Raw genomic sequence first — 17,871 nt, forward strand, 5'->3', positions numbered from 1 at the left:
AATGAGCCTCTTTTAAAAAATAATCTATAGTAGACAAAATGGTCAAAAATTTTCTCTAAAGCAAAGATGTGAAGGTAAAGGGACAGGGAAACTACAGTACTAGAAATGGTACAACCACAACAGAATGAATGAGAATGATGACACATTGCGGAGAATGTAACCAGTATCACTGAATAATTTGTGTAGAAATTGTCAAATAGGAACCTAATTTTCCATGCAAACTTTCATCTTAAACACAATAAAATATTATTTCAAAAATAAAGGAAGCCAAGAGCCAACAAACGTCAGGTAAATCTCATTAGTAATCAAAACAAGTAGTTAAAGACCATTAGGGAAAAGTATCTAACAACAGCCATCAACTTAGCATTAGGCCTAGTACAAATATAATGCTGTTTTTCAAGGGTATGCAACTATCAGATATGTCCAATGGATAACACGGAGATAAGCTACACTCAGCAGACACTCTGACAGCTCCTTCAACAATTTTGAAGACAAAGAGATGCTTATACATGTCACAACATATTTTTCGTATTTGCTCTTTTTTTTATTTATTTTGTTGCTGTTGAGAATATACACAGCAAAACATACACCAATCCAACAGTTTCTACACGTACCATTTAGTGACACTGATTGCATTCTTCAAGTTGTGCAACCATTCTCACCCACCTTTTCTGAGTTGCTCCTCCCCCTTTAACATAAATTCATTGCCCCTAAGGTTCCTATCTAATCTTTCGAGTTGGCTGTTGTCAATTTGTTCCGATATAGACAGTTCAGCATAATGCTCAAGCCAGACATTTTTTTACTAGTCAAAGCTAAACTATTGTTTGGTTTTAAGAAACTTCTGGGGATATTTCTGGTTTAAGGTTTAAAGATTATCTCAGGGCAACAGTTTCAAGGGTTCATCCAACCTTCATGGCTCCAGGAAGTCTGGAGTCCATGTATATTTGCTTTTCTGTTATTAACTTGGTTCCACATTTAGTTGAGCACTATTTGCCAAATAAGCTTTCGAGACACATATTCAAAATAAATAGTCCCTACACCCATTGCGTTTAGATTCTCATACAGGAGTCACATGTGTAAAAATGTAATAAGCATGTACAAAAATATGCATTACAAAAAAGACTAGAAGAAAATATGATAAAATGTAATATTGGGGAGAGTAGAAGTAGGTATATAATATTGGGAAGAATAGAAGTAGGTATCATTTTATAATCTTTCTTTTACTCTGCTTTTCATATTTTCTATAAATATATATTGCTTTCATATTGGCAAAAACGTATTATGGAAATACATACAAGTTATGGAGTCCCTGGGGGGAGTAAACAGTTAACACGTATGACTGCTAAACAAAAGCTTGGAGGTTTGAGTCCGCCCAGCAGCGCCTCAGAAGAAAGCCTGGTGATCTCCTTCCAAAAAATTAGCTATTGAAAACCCTATGGAAGACTTCCAGGCAACATGGCACTATAAACAGAAGCACCACACTGACCCATCCACAGCAAAGATCTGAAAAACTAAGTCAAACAGAGACACACGTCAATCCTGAAACCCTAAGCATCAAATGAAGAGACAAAGAACTCAGCCAAGCACCAAATGGAATAAGAAACTGACAGAGAACAGAAACCGAGGAGAGATACATGCAGAGGTCACCTATCAAATAACGCAGCACAGATTCGCCATCTTGGACTCCTACTGGAGACTGGTGAATGGGTTACGAAATCGGTAATGAAAAAGTTAAACTGTCCCTGTTTGCAAATGATATGATACTATATATAGAAAGCCCTAAAGACTCCATGAGAAAACTACTGGAACTAACAGAAAGATTCAGCAGAGTAGAAGGACACAAGATAAACATATAAACATTGGCTGGATTCCTATACACCAATAAAGAGAATGATGAAAAGGAAATCAGGAAAACAATATCATTTACAATAGCCCCTAAAAAAATAAAATGCTTAGGAATAAATCTAACCAGGGATGTAAAAGACCTATACAAAGAAAACTACAAAACACTACTGCAAGAAACCCAAAGGGATCTGCATAAATGGAAAAACATACCATGCCCATCGATAGGCAGACTCAACATTATGAAAATGACAATTCTACGCAAAGCAGTTGACAAATACAATGCAATCTCGATCCAAATATCAACAACATTCTTTAAAGAGATGGAAAAACTAATCATTAACTTTATATGGAAAGGGAAGAAGCCCTGCATAAGTAAAGCACTACTGAAGAAGCAGAATAAAGTAAGAGTTCTCGCACTATCTAACCTCAGAACCTACTACACAGCTATGGTAGTCAGAACAGCCTGGTACCGGTACAATGACAGATATATTGACCAGTGGAACAGAATTGAGAACCCAGATGTAAATCCATCTGCCTACGGTCACCTGATCTTCAACAAGGCCTAAAGCGCATCAAATGGGGAACAGTCTTTTTAACAAATGGTGCTGGCAAAACTGGATGTCCATCTCCAAAACAATGAAACAGGACCCATACCTCACACCATATACAAAAACTAATTCAAAATGGATCAAAGGCCTAAATATAAAGCCAAAAACTATAAAGTTCATAGAAGAAAATATAGGACCAACGCTAGAGGCCCTAATACATGGCATTAACAGGATACAAACCATAACCAACAACAACCAAACTCCAGAAGATAAGCTAGATAACTGGAATCTTCTAAAAATTAAACACTTACGCTCATCAAAAGACTTCACCAAAAGAGTAAAAAGAGAACCTACAGACTGGGCAAAAACTTTTGGACATTACAAGTCAGACACAGGTCTAATCATTAAAATATCCAAGAAAATCCAACACATCTACAAAAAAAGACAAATAATCCAATTAAAAAATGGGCAAAGGAAATGAACAGACATTTCACCAAAGAAGACATTCAAGTCGCCAACAGACACATGAGGAAATGCTCACGATCACTAGCCATTAGAGAAATGCAAATGAAAACCACAATGAGATACCATCTCACCCTGGCATTACTGGCACGAATCAAAAACACTGGAAATAACATATGTTGGGGAGGCTGCGGGGAGATCAGAACTCTTATGCACTGCTAGCGGGAATGCATAATGATACAACCATTTTGGAAAAAGATACAGCACTTCCTTAAAAAGCTAGAAATAGAAATACCAAACGATCCAGCAATCCCACTCCTAGGAATATAGCCTAGAGAAATAAGAGCCGTCACACGAATGGACATGTGCACACCCATGTTCATTGCAGCACTGTTCACAATAGCAAAAAGATGGAAACAACCTAGATGCCCATCAACAGAAGAATGGATAAACAAACTATGGTACATACACACAATGCAGTATTATGCAACAATAAAGAACAATGATGAATCTGTGAAGCATCTCATTACATGGATGAAACTGGAGGACACTCTGCTGAGTGAAATAAGTCAATCACAAAAGAACAAACATTGTATGAGACCTCTACTGTAAAAACTCATGAAAAAGTTTACACACAAAAAGAAATCTTTGCTGGTTGTAAGGGATGGGAGGGGTAGGGAGGAATACTAAATAGACAACAAATAAAGATAAGTGGTAACTGTGGTGAAGGGTAAGACAGTACACAATACTGGGGAAGCCAGCACAACTTGTACAAGCAAAGGTCATGGAAGCTCCATAGACACATCCAAACTCCCTGAGAGACTGAACTGCTGGGTGGAGGACTGTGGGGACCATGGTCTCAGGGAACATCTACCTCATTTGGCATAACACAGTTTATAAAGACAATGTTCTACAGTCTACCGTGGTGAGTAGCATCTAGGGTATTAAAAGCCTATGAGCAGCTATCTAAGATACTCCACTGGTCTCACCCGTTCCGGAGCAAGGGAGAATGAAGAAAACAAGATACAAGGAAAAGATTAGTCCAGAGGACTAATGGACCACACCTACCACAGCCTCCACCAGACTGAGTCCAGTACAACCAGATGGTGCCCGGCTACCACCACTGATTACTCTGACAAGGATCACAACAGAGGGTCCCGGACAGAGCTGGAGAAAAATGTAGAACAAAATTCTAACTCACAAAAAAAGACCAGATTTACTGGCCTGACAGAGACTGAAGAAACCCTGAGAGTATGGTCCCCCAGACACCCTTTTAGCTCAGTAACAAAGTCACTCCTGAGGTTCACTGTTCAGCCAAAAATTAGACAGCCCCATAAAACAAAACAAGACTAATGGGGCACAACAGTCCAGGGACAAGGACTAGAAGGCAGGAGGGGACAGGAAAGCTGGTAATAGGGAACCCAAAGTAGAAGGGACAGTGTTGACATGTCGTGGGGTTGTTAACCATCGTCATAAAACAATATGTGTACTAACTGTTTAATCAGAAACTATTTGTTCTATAAACCTTCATCTAACATACAATAAAAAAAAAATCCCATCAATATAAAGTTCTAACACTGGCAAAATGAAACAATATATTGTTTAGTGATTCATGCATAGGTAGGAATACTGAAAAGAAAAGAACAGGAAAGAGACAGAGAGAGATGAATTATATGAATGTATGCCCACTCAAAAAAATTAATTAAAGGAAAAAAAGAAAACAAAACAAGCTCCCCCTCCACAAAAAATAAAAGCCTACTTCAACTTTAAAAAAAAAAAAACCCTATGGAGCCAGAGGGTCTCGACAGAGCAGGAGAAAAACTATAAAACAAAAAATCAAATTCACAAAAAAAGACCAGATTTACTGGCCAGACAGAGACTGGAGGAACCCTGGAGGCTACGGCCCTAAGACACCCTTCTAAGCTGGAACTGAAGCTATTCCCAGAGACCACCTTTCAGCCAAACCACAGACAGCCCATAAAACAAACAATAACACCCACAAGGAATGTGATCCTTAGAACAATCAATTATACAAGATCAAAAAGGCAACATTTGCTCAAAAGCAAAGATGTGAAGGCAAGAAGGGATAGAAAATCAGAATAAAAGGGAACGGGGAAACAAGGACAGAAACGGGGAGAGTGTTGACTCACCGTGGGGAATGAAACCAATGCCATGAAACTCTCTATGTAAAAACTATCAAATGGGAACTAATTTTCTCTATAAACTTTCACCTAATGCACAATAAAGAATCAAAAAAAAAGAAAACCCTATGGAGCACGGTTCTACTCTGACACACTACATAGGGTCACCATGAGTTAAAATCGACTTGACTGGTTAACTGGTTACACAAGGTTTAGAACTAGGACAGAGAAAGGAATAGTTATTCGGTCCTAAGTGCCTCTTAAGGCTTTACAAAGAAAAACTAACCACTGAACAAGGATTCAAATCCATGTCCAGGATTTCACCACTTTCACAGGTTCAGATGATGTTCAGATGATGAACAACCAAGAGGATGTTCAGATCAAGAGAATTACATGTGCAAAAGCATGGAAACATAAGGCAACCAATTTCTGGTCATCTGCTCTCATTCTGCAATATTTTTCAAACCACCAATCTGTATAACAAATGGAATATTTACTCACCACAAACATCCATAACCGATGCTAACTATCCTCAAACAGATGATACAGTTGGACCGTGTTTTCTGCAGTTGCCAGGTCCCCAAAAAGTTAGTTAGGAGTATATGAGTTTTTATTTTTATTGCAAATCCATTTTTAAGCACACTGGAGAGATCTTACTTAAATGATCATCTAGTTAATAGTTCTGGGAAGTGAAATATCTTTTGTTAAGCTAAATCAGCCACCTAATTCACTCTTGTTAAGTCCAGGTTTTTATATATGTGCTTAAAGCATTAGCTACAGTTCATCAGTGAGAGTGCATAAAAATTAAGATAGCATAACAACAACAACAACAAAAAATACTTGAAAGCTTGTGAGTGTCATCTAAGATACAAATATTGGTCTCTACTTCTTTCTCAAAAGAGAAAGAAGAAAACTCAAGAATCAGTGAAGGAACCAGACTGTAGGACTAACTGTCTCCATAAACCACAGCCTCCTCTACCTTGAGACCAGAAGAACTAGATGGTGCTCAGCTACCAAATGTTCAGATCAGGGTCACAGTAGATGGATCTCACAGAAAGGAAGCAAAATGTGGAACAAAACTTCAAATTCTCAAAGAATCCAGACTTATTGGAACCAGTGAGACTGGAGGAATCCCCAAGACTACTGCCATGAGATACTCTTTAAACCTTAAACCGAAATTATCCCCTTGAGTCACCTTTTAACTACATAACAGGTTAGCTCAGAAAGTAAAGAATATCACCCTGGAGCACTTTCCTCTTTTAAAACTTATGCATATGAGACCCAGTGAACAACAGTTACTCTAAAGCACAGATGAGAAGGTTAGGGGGCAGTAAGATTAAGTTAATGAGAATGGAACAACTAGTACAGAAATAATGAGAATGTTGACACAATGTGAAGAATGTAACCCATGTCACTGAACATTATATGTAGAAATCGTTGAATGGAAACGTGTTATGCTGTGTATACTTTCACTAAAAATACAGTAAAATATTATTTTTAAAAATGCATACAAAGCACCTGACACAGAATAGGCTTTCACCAGCAGTAGCTTTTATTACTACAACTGCAAATAAACATTTAGTTTATACCCTTAAAAAAATACTAAGATTTTCAAAATATCACAATGTTTTACAATACTGATCTCCAGAACAATCCCAGGAAGAGGGTAGAGCTATTGTCCCATTTCCAGATGATGAAACTAAGGTTCAAACATTAAATGTCTGTCTACAGTCTGAAGACTGCGGTAGTGAATAGACAAGACTAGGAACCAGATCATCTATTGGCTCCTGGTCCAGGTTCTTGCCCATTACTATGCTGATCCAGGACAATCCAATTCTAAGTGCCAGTGAATGAATGAATGAAAGAATAAACAAAAATAAAGACATCCAGGAGTTTCAATTCTACTATGATGGAAGAAAAAATATCAACAACTGCCCAAGAGTTTTTGTGCAAGGAATGTTTCTGGGTGAGGGTAAGACGTAAAATAGGACCTCATCCACAAAGAAACAGATCTGTTAGCATCATATACCATTCAGAGAGCTGCTGACCCTCACAGCCTGGGAAACAGGAGCAGCAGCAACTAAGTGACCAACATCACATGGAGCATGTTGGACACTGCACACACCCATCCCATTCCCTAGCCCCTGAAAGTCTCCAACAGGGACATTCCCTCCAACGGCAGGCATCGGAAAAGTGCTTGCCTGAATGGAGTCTCGTACTCAGCCCCATGGGAAAAATACAAAAAGATCCAGGAGACACTACCATACCCTCAAAGCATTTATAATCTAGTCCACAAGACCAGACGCACAGATCACTTAACCATGCAAGCAGCAGGTATCTACGTTGTGTCATGGAAAGTGAACGTGAGAAAACTGCAGCTAGCGCAGAGCCAGCACCAACGAAACGCAGTGAAAACCAGTTGTTGTCAAGTCAGCTCCAACTCACGGAGACCCCACATCTGTCAGAGCAGAACTGTGCTCCAAAGGGTTTTCAATGGTTGTTCTTTCTTTTTTTTCAGAAGTAGACCACCAAGACTTTCTTCCATGGTGCCTCTGGGTGGACTTGAACCTTCAATCTTTTTTTAGCAGCTGAGCAGGTTAACCATTTGCACCACCCCAGAAAGAGAAGATGGGAAAGATACACAGACAGACTGCGTGGTCCTACTGAGTCCTAAGCTTGGATTACACAAGCAGGGGTTAAGACATTCAAGTCACCACAGACAACCAGACAGTCTAGGGCTGTCCGGGGGATGCTGCTCACCACACGGGAGAAGATCAGAGGACATATCACAGGAACTATAAAACTCAGTGCACAAAGGGTTCACTGATTGGTACAATCAGCTCAGCATTGCATCAAAGCCCTAAACTCAGGGTGCCATCTCTCTGTCTTCCAGCATCCCCTGGGCCATCGCTGGTGTCCACTCACAAAATAAAAATTCACTGTTCCTGTGCCTAAGAAAAAAGAAAACTAAGAATGTAAACTCCTGGAAAAGAAAGAATAAAACCTTGCTCAGTAGCCTTTGGAGCAACACACGTTCTTTTAACTTTCTAAATTAAAAGAGCTTCCAGTGCGTACATGAGTAAATATTCAATAAACCTGTTTCATTATCTAGGAAGAAGAATAATCCCTTCCTTATTGTCTCAGGAGCTATTTTAGGCATCGGATGAGATAAGGAACATGAAAGTTCCCTATAAACTGTAGAGCATTCTACAGATAAATTTTATTAAATGCCTGGTGGGTGGGAGCTATTACTTTCTTTTCCCTTTGCCCTGACTCTCTGTTCCAGCAACATTTGACATCTATGCCTACCAGACCGGAAGAAAAGGTAAAAAGTCAGTCAGCCCTGGGCATCCCCAAAGGGCTGGGATATAGTCACATACAAAAGATAAGACCACAGAATGCAAGACTGGGGTTCACCTGTATTAATACCATATGGCCACTTGGGGGAGCCCCATGAACTTTCCTTAATAGACTCTTGTCTGAAAACAAAGGCATCTACTGGGATCAGGGAACTGCCAGAAGGGCCTTCTTCTTCAGGGTAAGACAAAGAAACTTACCTTAACTTCCTCCACACCTTGCAGCCTCAGTGTGGAAAGCAGGAGGAGAGAACAGAGCCATGACAAGAGCAGCGACCGGAACTGGGCCACACAGAAGGAGATGATGGTATGGAGAAAAACCATGGCCACACCTGGGGCCCCCAGTGCACACCAGCAGGCCCACACTCCATAGACCATGAGAATACAGGGTCTGTGCTGTAGGCAGGGAAGGACACAGAGGGAGAAAGGGAGGGAAGAAAAGAGAGAGAAGTGAGTTCACAGGCATTGTGATTAAATGATCTATATGTATAAGAATAATGTTTAGTGACTCATAAACCAAACTCCATTTTCACTGTCCTGGGAATTTAGTGAAATACAGACAAAAAGCATTCAAAGGGACTTACCCCACTGATTTCAGAGGAAATTCTGGCTACCCCCTAATCTCTAGAATTCCATCAGGTCTGCCCAGAAGTAAGTAGCCACTCTTTTGCCTTCAGCCAAAGCCACCCAGACTACTGGATCCCGCAACAATAAGATATTTAGCCGATGTTTTAACAGACACTATGGAAGCCAGAAGACAATGGAATGGAGTCTTTAAACTTGTTGAAGGAAACTGCCAACCTGAACACTGCACCCTACATACACTATCCTTCAAATATGAAGGTGAAAGAAAATATTGGTATACATTTCTAGGGAGTCTTGTTGAGAAAATTAGACTATCCAAGTCACAAAATGCCTTCCAAAGTTTAAGTCAGAGATTTAAAATTAATTAAATATCTAATTATATTTTAATTTTATTTGCTTAGTTTACAGTCAAATTTATATCCCAGAAACAACTGTATCTTACCTGTTATATGTGGTCTTTGCATAGTCAATCTGATTGATATATTTATATCTGTCTTAGGAGAATTGGAGAATATTTTTCTTTTTAATTATCAAGTTTCATAGTCATTGACATGGAATACTAAATAATTAAAGTCTGTGCTTTTACAACATAATCTTGGTCATATATGGCTGGTAGATCCTTATTTTAAAAAACCACAACAATGTTTTAACATTGTTTGAGAGGCAACATACTGTTGTTATTTAATTACTCAAACTTTGGAGTCCAATTGCCTACATTCAAATTTTGGTGTCCCATTAACTAGCTGTGTGACCTTAGGCAAATTTCTTAATTTCTCTGCGCCTCAGTTTCTTCACATATAGATAATGACAGTATCTACTTCATGAGGTTGTTGTGAAGATTAAAAACTTGGTTCATATAAAATGCTTTGTACAGAGTCTACACTACACACATAGTGAGGACTCTACAAATCAGTTGTTATTCCAACAGGGAAACAGGATGTGCCTTATGGGTGTGCATGGAAAGATGTGGTTTCCAGGAATACACCGAGGTAAAAAAAGTTAGGGCTGCCTGAATTTACGTATTCTTATAAATACAAAAGACTTCTTTTAAGAAAATATAGATGTGGAGTGTAAATCTTAAGTCCCATCCTTATACACTAACTCTTCCACCAAAATATTGTCCAAGTACTATTCTTTCCCAAACCTATACTCCACCCCAAGAGGGAACATTTTAAATGCCAGACTAGGTCAGCCATTTTTAAGTTCCAAGAGAACCAGCAAAATCTGGAGTTCATTTTTACTATTTTTCCATCTTACTACCCACAGAAAACAGCCACATAAATTTGCTTCAAACATTCCCCCAAACACTCACCTCTGGGCAGAGTTCAATCAGAAGGATCATGTTGCCAAAAATTATTTTCAGAAGTAGTTTTAACAATTGAAATCAGAAGGTTCTTTTTCAATCTGACCTGCAGGATTTACCACTTAAAATTATTTTCTACACATGCATGACTACAGACATATACATATACACAGCTACACTTTTATTAAATGCTATTTGATCCATATGGAAAAAAAGCCTGTTTGCTGGGATTCATTTGGGAATTTACCACAGACTGAAGTAGCTTCAACTTGGAAAAAGCTGAAAGAACCTTTAGGAAATACTTAATCGTGCTGTGCAAACCTCATCTGCTTGAGAGATTCTATGATAAATTTAACTGTGCTCTCAAAAGCCACTTTGGAGCAGACAAATTTGTCCCATATTCTCATCTTCCACTGTCTTCCTCCTGCCAAACAGTACAGGCAGACAACATATAATGCTGCTGTCTCCAAGACATCACAGAAAACGATCTTATATTAACCTTATGTTCTCTACTAACCCCAATATTACCCACTTATTCTCCTCGATGGGTACAACAATTCTACCATATACATTAATGGATAGCAAGTGAGGAAAAGGAAAAAATATGAATAATGCAATAAGAATCACCCGTACAAACCTGTTGTATATATTAGATTCCCATTAAAATACTAATTTTCATACATCATCTCTAATAATGCAATTGGACTCTCATCCTCAAAAACATCACTAAAACCCTGATATAGCATGATTAACCATCCATGCCTTGTTCTCTGACTGGCAAAAGAGCAGGGCAGTCCGCACTGTAGATGCAGTTTTTAGGCCGCAACTCCCCCAGCCACTATCCCTCCCACAAACATGCTTAGAAATGGAAGAAGTAGTACCGAGAGGATCCTAGGAATGGAAGGACGACATTGCCTAGCAGCACAAGGAACATCACGGGTGGCCTGCTTCCCTGGAATGCAGTAGGGCTTTTTCCAATGTTTTGAAGACCAACTTCATATGCAAAGGTCTAAAGATAGCACTGTCCCACCTATCTCTACTCCAAATGTGCTTACATATTTAATTTATTAACTTTTGTCTACTTCTTAAGTGATAATGCTTAATTATTAAAAGTGAAGCCTCTGGTACTCTAAGAAGCTATCTTAGTCATCTAGTGTTGCTATAACAGAAATACCACAAGTGGATGACTTTAACAAAGAGAAGTTTATTCTCTCACAGTCCAGTAGGCTACAAGCCCAAATTCAGCGCATCAGCTCCAGGAGAAGGCTTTCTCTCTATGTCGGCTCTGGAGGAAAATCCTTGTGATGCATTAGTCTTCCCTTGGTCTGGGAGCATCAGGATGTGCTCTGCTCCCAGCACTGCTTTCTTAGTGGTATGAGGTTCCCATGTGTCTCTGCCTACTTCTCTATCTCAAAAGAGATTGGCTTAAGACACTACCTAATCTTATAGACCTCATCAATATAATTGCCACTAATCCATCTTATTACATCATAGTGATAGAGTTTACAACACATAGGGAAATCACATCAGATAAAACAGTAGACAATCATACAATACTGGGAATCATGACCTAGCCAAGTTGACAGATATCTTGGGGGGACACAATTCAATCCATGACAGCAGACCATAAATTTTTTTTAACTTTTCAAAAATAAGAAATAAAATCTATTATGTTGTATTCCAAAACACTTCTAACTCATCACTAGAAAAACATTAAGATTTTTTCCAAACTTTCAGGGTGATCTGGGCAGATTACACAGTGTTTTGGTCACACACGTACTCAATGTAAAGCTCAAATTTTAAAAATCCACCTAAATGTCAAAATAGCCCAATTCATTTAAACTAAGAGGTTCAAAAGATAGAGAAGTACAGGTCATTTGAAAAGAAGGCACAAAGAGTCATGCAGATAAAGTATGCAAATAAAATTTAATGTTGTGCTATGATGGCTATAATTTACAAATTTAAATTCTAAACAAGTACTATTTTATGGAGCCCTGGTGACACAGTTGTTAAGCGCTGAGCTGCTAACCAAAAGGTCAGTAGTTCAAATCTACGAGCTGCTCCCTGGAACCCTACAGAGAAGTCCTATTCTGTCCTGCAGGGTCGCTATGAGTCAGAATCAACTCAACGGTAATGGGTTTGGTTTTGGGGGTTTTTTATGATGGCTCTAATTTACAAATTTAAATTCTAAACAAGTACTACTCTTATGGAGCCCCAGTGGCACAGTGGTTAACAGCTTGGCTGCTAACAAAAAAGTTGGTACTTCAAATCCACTACCAGCTCCTCAGAACCCCTATGGGGTAAGTAGCTCTACTCTCCAGATTCTAAGCGTAGAATGGCAACTGTGCTCCCTCAGCTTTGGGCAGCCTCATTCTCCCAGTACATCTGAGTGGTGACTCCACCCTTTGAGACCCAGAAGTCGTGGCCATACTCTTTGAGACTGAGGCAGCTCTGCTTTCTGTGTTCCTTGTCTCTTCAGCTTCTGCTGCCTGGTTCCTTGGCCTCTTGGCCCCTCTGGCCTTGCTACCCGAGTCTGCCCTGCTGGGCAAGTGTTCCCATACTCTTTAGCTACACTGATTAAGTACTCAAAGACACCCCAATCTGCCAGGAAGCCTCCTGTGCAAAGGCACTCAGCTCTCTCGCTCCATGGGTCGGCTCCAGCACTGTCTTGCGCTGGTCTCCTGGTTCTGCTGCTGCCGTTTCTCTGCGGCTGCTTCTCGCTGTCTGTGCCACCTCCAGTCTAACAGCTCTCCTCACTTCCTTCTGAGCCCTCACCAGAACTGTCTGATGTCCATAATGCCACCAACAGTCTCTTCAAGGCAATCTAGGCTTTTACTATTAGACACTTCAAAACTCTTCCAGCCTCTATCCATTCACAGTTTCAAAACTGCTTCCACATTTTAGGTATTGGTTAGAACAGCATCCCAATGTCTCGGTACCAAATTCTGTCTTATCTAGTGCTGCTATAACAGAAACACCACAAGTGGATAGCTTTAACAAACAGAAGTTTATTCTCTCACAGTCTAGAAGGTCAGAAGTCCAAGTTCAGGGTGCCAGCTTCAGGGGAAGGCTTTCTCTCTCTGTTAGTTCTGGAGAAAGGTCCTCACCATCAATCTTCCACATTCGAGGAGCTTCTCAGTGCAGGGACCCTGGGTTCAAAGGACAAGTTATTCTCCTGGCTCTTGTTTCTTGATGGTATAAGATTCCCATGTCTCTCTGCTTGCTTCTCTCTTTTATATCTCAAAAGAGATTGGCTTAAGACACAACCTAATCTTGCACATTGAGTCCTGCCTCATTAACATAACTGCCGCTAATCCCACCTCATTAACATCACAGAGATAGGATTTACAACGCATAGGAAAATCACATCAGATGACAAAATGGTGGACAACACACAATACTGGGAACCATGGTCCAGCCAAGTTGACAGATGTTTTGGGGGACACAATTCAAGCCATGACACATAGATTTACGTCTGGGTTCTCAATTCTGTTCCATTGGTCTATGTGTCTGTTGTTGTACCACTAGCAGGCTGTTTGGGCTACCGTGGCAGTATAATAGGTTCGAAAATCAGGTAGTATGAGGCCTCCCACTTTGTTCTTCTTCCTCAATAATCCTTTACTTTTCCAGGGCCTCTTTCCTTTCCATATAAAGTTTGTGACTTGTTTCTCCATCTCACTAAAGAATGCTGTTGGAATTTGGATTGGGATTGCATTGTATTTGTGGATCGCTTTGGGTCGAATTGACATTTTAACAATGTTAAGTCTTCCTATCCATGAGCATGGTATGTTTTTCTGCTTATGTAGATCTCTTTTGGTTCCTTGCAGTAGTGTTTTGTAGTTTTCTTTGTATAGATCTTTTACGTCGCTGGTTAGATTTATTCCTAAGTACTTAATCTTGGGGGCTACTTTAAATGGTATTGATTTGGTGATTTCCTTTTCCAAGTTCTCTTTGTTGGTGCAGAGGAATTCAACTGATATTTTATGTCAATTTTGTATCCTGCTACTTTCCTGAAAGTTTCTATTAGATCCAGTAGCTTTCTTGTGGATTCTTTGGGGTTATCTGTGTATAAGATCATGTCATTTGAGAATGTGTATCATATCATCTGGGATAGTTTTACCTCTTCCTTACCAATTTGGATGTCCTTTATTTCTTTTTCTTACCTTATTGCTCTGGCTAGGACTTCCCAGCACAATGCTGAATATGAGTGGTGATAAAAGGCATCCTTGTCTGGTTCCCGTTCTCAAGGGGAATGCTTTCCTCTCTCTCCATTTAGAATGATGATGGCTGTTGGTTTTGTATAAATGGCCTTTATTATGTAGAGGAATTTCCCTTCTATTCCTGTTTTGCTGAAAGTTTTTGTCAGGAATGGGTGCTGGATATTGCCAAATGCCTTTTCTGCATCAATTGATAAGATCATGTTTTTCTTTTCTTTTGCCTTGTTTATGTGGTGGACTACACTGATTGATTTTCTAATGTTGAACCATCCCTGCATACCTGATGTGAATCCCACTTGATCATGATTTATTATTTTTTCATATCCTGTTGAATTCTATTGGCTAGAATTTTGTTAAAAATTTTTGCATCTACTCCCTGACAGGGAACACAACAGAGAGTCCCTAATGGAGCAGGACAAAGGTGGGGTGCAGAACTCAAATTCTAGTAAAAAGACCAGACTTAATGGTCTGACTGAGACTGGAGGAATCCGAGAAAACATGGCCCCCGGACTCTCTGTCAACCCAGAACTAAAACCATTCCCGAGGCCAACTCTTCAGAGAAAGATTAGACTGAACTATGGGACATAAAATGATACTCGTGGAGTGTGCTTCTTAGTTCAAGTAGATACATGAGACTAAATGGGCAGCTTCTGTCTGGAAGTGAGAAGAGAAGGCAGAGAGGGTCAGGAGCTGGTTGAATGGACATGGGAAATCACGGGTGGAAAGGAGTGTGCTGTCAAAGTATAGGGATAGCAATTAGTGTCACATAACAATGTGTGTATAAATTTTTGTATGAGAGACTAACTTGAATTGTAAACTTTCACTTAGACTACAACAATTAAAAAAAAATTTTTTTGCATCTATGCTCATGAGGGATATTGGTCTGTGGTTTTCTATTTTTGTGGCGTCTTTGCCTGGCTTTGGTATCAGGGTTATGCTGGCTTCACTGAATGAGTTCGGGATTACTCCTTCCTTTTCTATGCTCTGAAGAAGCTTGAGTAGTATTGGTGTTAGCTCTTCTCTGAAATTTTGATAGAATTCTCCAGTGAAGCCATCTGGATCAGGGCTTTTTTGTTTGTTTGGAGTTTTTTTTATTACCTCTTCAATCTCTTCTTTTGTTATGGGTCGGTTTAGTTTTTCTACCTCAGTTTCTGTTAGTTTAGGTAGGTACTATGTTTCTAGAAATTTGCCCATTTCCTCTAGGTTTTCAAATTTGTTGGATATAATTTTTCATAGTATTCTATTATGATCCTTCTAATTTCACTTGGGTCTGTTGTGATATCACCTGTCTTATTTCTTATTTGGGTTATTTGCTTCCTCTTCCTTTTCCTCTTTTGTCAGTTTGGCCAGTGGTTTGTTGATTTTGCTGATCTTTTCAAAGAACCAACTTTTGGTCTTGTTGATTCTTTGTAGTGTTTTTCTGTTCTCTATTTCATTTATTTCTGTTGTAATCTTTATTATTTCATTTTATTGGTACCTGAGGGCTTCTTTTGCTGCTCTCTTTCTATGTGTTCAAGTTGTGGGGTTAATGTTTTGATTTTTGCCCTTTTTTTTTTTTTATGTGTGTGTTTATTGCTATAAATTGACCTCTGAGCAATGCTTTCCCTGTGTCCCAAAGTTTTGGTAAGATGTGTTTTCATTCTCATTTGATTCTATCAATTTTTTTATTCCATCCTCGACTTCTTCTATTACCCAGTAGTTTTTAGTTTTATTCAGTTTCCATGTGTTTTTTTCCTTGCTTTATCTGTGATTGATTTCTGCTTTTATGGTATTATGGTTAGAGAAGATGTTTTGCATTAGTTTGATGTTTTGTATTTTGTTAAGGCTTGCTTTGTGGCCTAAAATGCAGTCTATTCTGGAAAATGTTCCATGTGCATTGGAAAAGCATGTATACTTTGCTCCTGTTGGGTAGAGTGTTCTGTATATGTCTGTGAGGTCAAGTTGGTTGACTGCAGCATTTAGATCTTCTGTATCTTTACTGAGTTTATTTCTAGATGTTCTGTCCTTCACGGAAAGTCGTGTGTTGAAGTCTCCTAACATTATTGTGGAACCGTCTAGTTCTCTTTTCAATGCTGTTAGAGTTTGTTTTATGTATTTTGGAGCCCTGTCATTGGGTGAGTATATATTTATTATAGTTATGTCCTCCTGGTGTATTAACCCTATAATCATTACATAGTGTCCTTCCTTATCCTTTATGGTGGATTTTGCTTTAAAGTCTATTTTATCGAAGATTAACGTTGCCATTCCTCTTTTTCAGTTATTGTTTGCTTCATGTATTTTTTCCAACCTTTGACTTTTAGTTTATGTCTTTGTGTCTAAGGTGTGTCTCTTGTAGACAGCATATAGATGAATTGTTTTTTAATCCATTCTGCCACTTTCTGTCTCTTTACTGGTGCATTTAGATCATGTACATACAGTGTAATTATTGATAGGTAAGAGTTTACTGCTGTCATTTTGATTTCTTTTTATGTTGACAGTTTCTTTGTTTTACTTAATTTTCTGTGTTGAGTTCTTTTTGTTTATGAGTTTTCTTTTCATCTCTTTCATTATTGTTGATTCTGTGTTTGCTGAATCTTTATGTTTTTATTTTATGTTGATGGGTAGGTTTATTAGCTTCCTTTGTGGTTACCTTGAAATTTACCTTTATTTTCTAAGTTTAAACCAGTCTTGTGTTTCTTGATATTGCCTTGACTTCCTCTTCATATGGAAGTTCTGTGACTACATCATTTATTCCCTCTTTTTTGTTTTCATTTGTTGTCGTTTAAATATTGACGTCTCTAGTTCCCTATTTTCAGTCTTTTAGCTCTGTTTTGTTTCTGTGAATTCCCTATCTGAGTTGGTATCTAAATGATATGTTCTGTCTCCTAGTCGTGAATTGTTGTCTGATGTTGTTGGTTCTCTAACCAGAGGACTCCCTTTAACATCTCTTGTAACTTTGGTCTGGTTTTTACAAATCCCCTTATTTTTTGTTTTTCTGGAAATGACCTAATTTTGCCATCATATTTGAGAGACAATTTCACTGTATATATGATTCTTGGCTGGCAATTTTTTTTTCCTTCAAGGCTTTATATATCATTCCAATGCCTTCTTGTCTGCATGGTTTATGCTGAGTAATCAGAGCTTAGTCTTATTGGTTCTCTGTTGTAGGTGACTTTTCATTTATCCCTAGCCAGTTCTGGAATTCTTTATCTTTGGTTTTGGCAAGTTTGATTATGGTATGTCTTGGTGACTTTCTTTTGGGGTCTACCCTGTATGGGGTTCATTTAGCTTCTTGGATAGATATCTTCTCATCTTTTCATGATATTAGGGAAGTTTTCTGCCAGCAAATCTTCAACAGTTCTCCCAATGTTTTCTGTTATCTACCCCCTCCCCCATGCTGGTACTCTAATCACTCATAGTTTTTTCCTCTTGATA

At 38.8% G+C, this 17,871-nt stretch overlaps 1 protein-coding gene across 3 annotated transcripts in view; it reads right to left on the bottom strand.

Annotated features, from left to right (window-relative positions):
* The window catches only part of HHAT (hedgehog acyltransferase), a 635,839-nt gene that overhangs the window by 531,593 nt on the left and 86,375 nt on the right, over positions 1 to 17,871 (bottom strand). Inside the window, exon 4 of one of the 3 annotated variants that reach the window (XM_012555207.2) lies at positions 8,554 to 8,748. The exons of the other annotated variants lie outside the window; for them this stretch is intronic. Coding sequence (XP_012410661.1) covers positions 8,554 to 8,748 — 195 coding nt within the window. The remainder of the gene's footprint in view (positions 1 to 8,553; positions 8,749 to 17,871) is intronic. 3 annotated transcript variants of the gene reach the window in all.

The sequence above is a fragment of the Trichechus manatus genome, unplaced genomic scaffold, assembly GCF_000243295.1.
Source record: "Trichechus manatus latirostris isolate Lorelei unplaced genomic scaffold, TriManLat1.0 scaffold00035, whole genome shotgun sequence".
In the NCBI taxonomy this organism is placed as follows: Eukaryota; Metazoa; Chordata; class Mammalia; order Sirenia; family Trichechidae; genus Trichechus; species Trichechus manatus.